This window comes from Myotis davidii, unplaced genomic scaffold (genome assembly GCF_000327345.1).
Source record: "Myotis davidii unplaced genomic scaffold, ASM32734v1 scaffold234, whole genome shotgun sequence".
Classification (NCBI taxonomy): domain Eukaryota; kingdom Metazoa; phylum Chordata; class Mammalia; order Chiroptera; family Vespertilionidae; genus Myotis; species Myotis davidii.
In genome coordinates, this window is record NW_006285617.1 from 174,095 (window position 1) to 182,105 (window position 8,011).

General features: G+C 34.7%; 1 protein-coding gene across 1 annotated transcript in view; it reads right to left on the reverse strand.

Moving 5' to 3' along the window:
* LOC102771493 (UDP-glucuronosyltransferase 2A1-like) overlaps positions 1-8,011 on the reverse strand; it is a 32,036-nt gene that overhangs the window by 11,974 nt on the left and 12,051 nt on the right. Inside the window, 2 exon segments of the mRNA XM_015559253.1 lie at positions 3,426-3,529; positions 3,531-3,747. Of these exon segments, the coding sequence (XP_015414739.1) occupies positions 3,426-3,529; positions 3,531-3,747 (321 nt within the window).

Sequence of the window (8,011 nt, forward strand, 5' to 3'; positions counted from 1 at the left end):
TCCCTCCTTGAGCCACTTTTAAAAATATATATACTTTTTAAAAGGGAGGAACCATGGGAGGTTGGCCAGCTGTGCCCCCTCCCCCAGTTGGGGCCATTGGGGGGGGAGGGGCTGCCTGGCTTGGAGGAAGGACCGGGTGGTTGGCTATGGGAATGCACTGACCACCAGGGGGTAGCTCCTGCATTGAGTGCCTGCCCCCTGGTTGTCAATGCACGTCATAGCAGCCGATCAACCAGTCATTCGATCTTTCGGTTGCTTAGGCTTTTGTATATATAGAGAAAATATTTTATTGATTTCAGAGAGGAAGGTAGAGGGGAAGAGAGAGAGAAAGAGAAATATCAATGATGAAAGAGAATTATTGATCAGCTGCCTCCTGCACACCCCCCACTGAAGATTGATTCATAGGTCCATGCTCAACTACTTAGCCACAGTAGCTGAAAGAATATATTATTTTAATCGTACATCTGAGTCTACTGAAATGATTTTTTAAAAAATTCCTAGAGGTAGCCTGAATTTATGGCAAAATGGCTCAGGTAGATGAGATATATAGGTGAGAATTGCATGGGAGACAGTTACCAAATTCTCAGAAGTAAGTCATGTTAGCTGGATTGATATGGACAGACAACATTTCTAGGCTCCCTAAGATATTAATTTCATTCCAAAGGCATGAGGGTAAACAAATTTACATAATTTCTAAATCACTGTTTAAAAATTAATACTTTACAATACTTTTATATTTACTTATACATAAATAAATTCATATCTTAAAAACAATTTTTGGGAAGGTCAAGGTATTCCCCATAAACCCTTGTTTTGGCAATTATGCATAAAATTTTTATAACCATACATTTGCTAGTTTTTGTTTGTACGTAAGTTTTCAACTCCTTTAGGTAAATACAAGGGACACGATAGTATGGAAAGACTATGTTTAATTTTGTAAGAAACCTCCTAACTGTTGTCTAAGGTGGCTGTACAATTTTGCATTTCCACTCATGAAAAAGGAGAGTCTTTGTTCCATAACTCACCAGCATTGGGTGTTATCTGTGTTCTACATTTTGGTCATTCTAAAAATGTGTAGTGGTATCTCATTTAAATTTGCCTCATGAAAAATGATATGGAGCATTTTTAATATGCTTACCTATTATTTGTCAACTGTATATCTTCTTTTTCAAGGTATCTGTTAATGTATTTGATCCATTTTAAAATTAGGTTTTATATTTTCTTATTGATGAGTTTAAAAATATTTAGGATGAGTCCTTTATCAGACATGTTTATTGCAAATATTAGCTCCTAGTTTGTGTCTTATCTTTTCATTTTCTTGTCATTGACTTTCACAAAATAGAATTTTAAAAATTTAACAAAGTTCAGCTTATTCATTGTCTTTCATGGATTTTACCCTTGATGTTGTAGCTAAAAAGTCCTTGCCATACCCAAGATCATCTAGGCTTTTTGCTATGTTATCTTCGAGGAGTTTTATAGTTTTGAATTTTACATTTCTATGGATAGATCATTTTTGAGTTAAATTTTGTGAAGCTTAAAAGGTTTGTGTTTCTATTTTTTTATTTTTGCATGTGGAAGTCCAGTTGTTCCAGCATTATTTTTAAAAAGACTATCTATCTATTGAATTGCCTTTGTTTCTTTGACAATGATTAATTGACTGTCTTGTCTGTGTGTTTCTATTCCATAGATTTCCTCTGTTTCACTGATCTTTTTGTCTATTCTCTTGCTAATACCACACTGTCTTGATTACTCTAGTTTTATACTGTGTCCTGAAATTGGACAGTGATCATCCTCCAACTTTGTTTTTTTCCTTAAATATTGTGTTGGCTGTTCAGAATATTTTGCCTTGCCATTAAACTTTAGTCAGTTTGTTAATATCCATGTAATAACTTGCTGGAATTTTTATCAGGATTTTATTGATTCTTGGATCAAGTTTGGAGAAATTGACATTGACAATATTGAGTCTTTCCATAGACATGGAATATCTGTCCATTTATTTAGTGTTTTAATTTTGCTCTTCAGAGTTTTATAGATTTCCTCATATAGATCTGTATTTTATTTTGGGGGTGCTATTATAAATGATAGTGTTTTTAATTTCAAATTCCAATTGTTCATTACTGGTGTATAGGAAAATGATTGAGTTTTCCATATTAATCCCGTATATTGTAACCTTGCTATGATTTCTTATTAGTTCCAGGAAGGTTTTATTTGGTACATTCTTTCATATTTTCTACATAAAATCATGTGTCTCTTAATGATGGGAATATGTTCTGAGAAATGTATTGTTAGGCTATTTCTCATTGTGTGAACACGATAGAGCATACTTACACAAATCTAGATGGTCTAGCCTCCACCACACTTAGGCTACATGGTATGGTTTATTGCTCCTAGGGTACAAACCCATAAAACATATGTCTGTAAATTATTTATATGCACAAAATACTGTAGGCAGTTGTAACACAATGGCAGGTATTTGTGTATCTAAATAAATCTAAACATAGAAAAGGTAATGCATTCATATGGCATAGAAGATTTTAAAAAATGGTATACCTGTATAGGGTTCTTATTATGAAAGGAGCTTGCAGCACTGGAAATTGCTCAGTGAGTCAGTGGTGAGTGAATGTGAAGGCCCGAGGCATTACTGTACACTACTATAGACTTTATAAACACTGTAAACTTAACCTATGATAAACTTATGAAAATATTTTTCTTTAATAATACATTTACCTTAACTTACTTTAACTGTTGTACTTTATAAGCTTTTTAATGTTTTCAACTTTTTAATTCTTTTGTAATAGCAGCTTAAAACAAATACTTTGTACAGCTATACAAAAATGATTTCTTTCTTATATACTTATTTTGTAAGCTTTTCATATTTAAATTTTTTAAAACTTTCTAAGCTTTTTTATTATAAACTAAGACAAACACATACATTAGCTTAGGCCTACAAGGGACAGGATGATCAATATCACTGTCTTCCATCTCCACATCTTGTCTGACTGGAAGGTCTTCAAGGGCAATACATGCATGGAACATTGTCTTGGAAATTTTATGTCTCTCATCTTAGTGTGATTCTCTTAACACTTTAGTGTTAAGTGTTTTAAATGTTATATAAATACAAGTATAGATTTGGAGTGACATTAATTACTATGTTTCATATTTTGTTTTGTTTTGATAGCAATCTATTAAATATCAAAGTGTCTTACAAAATGACTAGATGACTGTAAAGAAAAAAGTAACCATAATAAAATGTTTCTCATTTCCCCTTCCCCATTAATACTGCTAACAGTTTATTGCTATAAATTATAGACTTTTAGATAGAATCTAAAGTTTTAAAATATAGTCCTCTCATTTTCCTAGACTATTCTTAAACTTCCGAAGTTTTTTTTAATAACTACTTTAGAATGGAAAGCATAACCTCTTACCTAAGGCTTCACTGTAAAACTGGTCCCAAAGCTGAATATCGTATGGCTCGAGCCAGAAGTCAAAGCAAAGGGGAAGCATTACATTTTTTAATCTCTCCATGACCCTGAGATATAGGGATCACCTCAAAGTTCAGTGTGGAAGGCTTACTGTAGTCAATGATGAGCGAGTCTGGAGAAACCAACACGGTCACCTCATGCCCCCTGTCTGCGAGATTCTCCAGAATGATCTTTAGATTGAGCCAATGGCTCATGTCACAGGGCCACACCAGGACCTTCCCACAGGATCCAGAGCCAGTGCAGCAGAGCTGCAGCAGCAGGGCCGCTGAAATCCACTTCTCGGACAGCATGGCAGAGTTCTTTCACCCACTGGGCTGCTGCGGGTGAATATTTGCTGGGCACAGAGGTGAAGTGGCAATTTAAACATAAAGTTAAAAATTAACTGCTCTGGTGACTGACAGATGCACAGAACTTTGTCAGTGTTATTGACTGGGCCCACTACTACATGATACTTGCTCAGGAGAAGATCTGAAATATTTAAATATTTTGTAGGCCATGTTTGCAGTATTCTAGCAGTTTGTTTCATTATGTTAAAATAGAAAAATATTTTTAATTGGCAATTTTTAAAATATAGTAGAGTAACCCATTTTTGTGGATCTAGTAAATAACATGGTATATTTTATGGAACAAGATGATTGATAATTTGGGGAAACATACACTATAGGTTTTGTCAGAAAGATAATTACATGCTGGTATTGCTGGTATGTGGATAAGACATATAGTACGTAATAACAGGATGAATATACTAAATATTATAGTGTTTCAGGGCACCAGAAGAAGCTGTCACTCCACTGTGAAGAAACATAGACAAGGGTTCAGGTTGGAGGAGGCATTTCAGCTGAGCCCAGATGGCAGGGTGAGAGGAGGTTTCTGAAGGTAAATGAAGGAAAAAGAATGACTATGCGGAAATCATGGCCACTTAAGTAAACATCACTTCAGTATGATTAGAGTTGAGGTTTACTCAGAGCAGTGCAGAAAAAAAAAACATTTTTTTTTTCAAATTGAATTTATTGGAGTGATGTTGGTTCATATAATTATATAGGTTTCAGGTATACAATTCTGTAGCACAGCATCTGTATATTGTATTTTGTGTTCACCACCCTGTCAACTCTCCTTCCATCATCATTTATCCTGGTTTTACCCTCTTGTACTTCCCTCTACCTACCTTTTTCTCTAATAATCACCATACTGTGAGCTTTCTCTTTTTTGCTTAATCCCTTTATATTCATCACCCAGTCTCTCAAAACCCTCCCCCTCTGAGAGCTGTTAGTATTTTCTCTGTGTCTATAAGCTTCTTTCTATTTTGTCTGTTAGGTTATTTGTTCATTAGATTTCAATGTAAGTAAACTCATATGGTACTTGTCTTTTTCTGACTGGCTTGTTTCAAAGAGCGTAATATTCTTCAGGTACATAAATACTGTCACTAAAGGTAGGATTTTCTTCTTCTTCTTCTTCTTCTTCTTCTTCTTCTTCTTCTTCTCCTTCTCCTTCTCCTTCTCCTTCTCCTTCTCCTTCTCCTTCTCCTTCTCCTTCTCCTTCTCCTTCTTCTTCTTCTTCTTTTTACCACTGAGGAATGTTCCATTTTGTAAATGCACCAATGATTTTTATCTACTCATTTACTGATGGGCAATTGGGATGCTTCCAAATATTGGCTATTAAAATAATACTGGAATGAACATAAGGGTGCATATATTCTTTCAAATGAGTGTTTCTGGATTCTTTGGATATATACCTAGAAGTGAATCACAGGGTCATAAGTTCAAATTTTAATGTTTTTGTTGAAACTCCATATTGTTTTCCATAGTAGCTGTACCAATCTGCATTCTTACCAACATTCATGAGGGCTCCCTTTTCTTCACATGCTTGCCAACATGCTGTTTGTTGATTTATTGAAGATAGCTATTCTGACAGGTGTGAGGTGATATCTCATTGTGGTTTTAATTTGATTTGCTTGATTATTAGTGATGTTGAGCATATCTTGGCCATTTGTGTGTCATCTTTGGAGAAGTGTCTCTTCAGGTCCTTTGCCCATTTTCTAATTGGATTGTTTATTTTTTGGTGTTGAGTTTTATAAGTTCTTTATAAATTTTTATGATAATGAGTCTAGAAAAATTATGAAGCACTAAAGAAAGAGTAGCTATAGGAAGAGTTTTTGACCTGCAATGTGTGAGTTAATGATTGCACAAGTCTGTGGAGATACCAATTTGACTCGTGAATGCTTCAATCTCAAGAGAGGGAGGGTGGTAAATTCAGAAATATAGATTTTTGTATCCATCCATCCATCCATTCAACCCAATTTGTCTCCAAATCCTTGAATATGTCATGCCTTCAAGAAGCAATTTTAGCATAAGTATGTGCCAGATTCTATACAATGCACAAGAAATAATGAGATAAGTAAGATACAATTCCAATTCAAAAGGAGTTTACACATTATTGCAGAAAATGTGTCAGTTAAGCCAACACTTATTGTACACCTATAAGGGAGATGGATCTTAGGTGGTAAGGGTGAACTGAGGAGGGACACAAGCTTATGAAGGGAGTTGTTTGGTGGAGGAAGGAAATGAAGAAATAATACTTTAAATTTCTAAGAATGATATTTAGCAGTTTGAAAAGTATCATTTGGAAGTAAAGGATAATATTAATAATTCTGTGTTCTAAGTGTGACATAGTTATATCCAGGGTTATATTCAGTTATAAAATCATATACAATTCATTAATTTGAAAGAGACATATTTTTGAAATTTCAAGCTCCTTGAGAATGTTTCTGTTATATTGAAAAACAAAAATCCAGAGTAATATTTTTGAAATTTCAAGTTCCTTGAGAATGTTTCTGTTATATTGAAAAACAAAAATCCAGAGTAGATTTGCTTAGAAGTTGCAAAGATAAGTCTAGGGTCAGGAATTGGGGAGATTTACTCTTTTGCACAATTAGGCATTGCATAAGTTCAGTTGGTAACTGGTAGAAAGCAGAGTCCAAACAAGCCTCAGAAACAGGAAGGTAGGACAGGGCTATAAATCCACTCGAAGAACGTTGAGGTTATGTTATAATCTTAGAGGATGAAAGTCCTTTTATAGAAGATAAGTAACCCAGAAATGATAAAAAAAAGGACTGATAAACTTATCTACTCACTATATAATAAGGCACATGATACATTATAAACAGCACAAACAAAGCTGGAGAAGAACAATGACATATAAATACAGCTCAGATATTGACCTCAAAATAAATGTATTATTGGATGAATATCTAAGTTACGTTATTATATAAGAAAACTAAAGACTCATGTTTCCTAGAGAATTCCTTTGCATAAATTTAGAGCTATAGACATGTTTTTATGTCCAATAGAAATATTTAAAATTTTGGGTGAAATATAAAATTGCTAAGAAAGCAAAAAATCAGACTTATTAAACAAAGCAAAAACAGGAATTCTGATGTACAAACTTTTACCAAAAGAGGACTTGTTTCATTGAATAATACACAGTGTGTGTCAGGAGTGAGAGAGTAGGGAAATCTGAACGCTTACCAGTCTCCCCAGCCCACACATACGTTCATGTAATGCTAGATTCCCAAGATCAGTCCTCACCTGTACAAATGAATTCCTTAACACAGACGTTACAGCAAGGAAAATCTCTGGGTTTCACTCAGCATTCCTTCCTAAGAATCCTTAGCACAGTCAGCCATCATGGATTTCCAATTCACAGTCAAACTAGAAAAGCCTCTTTGAAGAAATTCTGACCCTGGGCTTCAAAGGCTTCTCCCAGAAAAAGTTCCAAGATGAAAAAGCAGCTCCCTTTTACAAGGAAACAGGGCTTCATAACTGAGAACCAACATAGCGACAGGCACCAGAAATACGATCATTTGAAATATTATTCGCAAGGTTCTAGTTAGTCAAAGGTTGAAGTAGTTCATTACTGGAGTATTATTAGATAACATAATATATTTTTCCTAGAAAATTTGACCCCAAAGGAAGTAAAGGCAAAAATGAATAAATGGGATTATATCAAACTTAAATGCTTCTGCAGAGCAAAAGACACTGACAACAAAACAAAAAGGTAACTGAAAAATGGGAGATGATATTTGCAAACAACAGCTTTGACAAAGGATTAATATCCAAAATATATACAGTTAAATGAGTCCTCACTTAACATCATCAGTAGGTTCTTGGAAACTGTGAGTTTAATTGCAATGACATATAATGAAACCAATTTTACCATAGACTAATTGACACAAACAGTAGTTCTATGCATATTTCTGATCACAGAAACATCAAATACTTACAAATGAAGACCCAAAACGCTTCTAATATTACATATTGAGTTAAATGTGAGTATATTTAAGAAAGATTAATAAAAGCAAGTAAGATAATTATTTTCAACCTACTTATTCCAGCTCAGGGTCGTGGTGGCTGGGCTGACCCCAGCAGCTCAGTGCACTGGGCAGGAACCCACCCACTCTGGAAAAAGGAGGCCACTCCATCAGAGGATGCACACACACACACACACACACACACACACACCCACGCCCACCT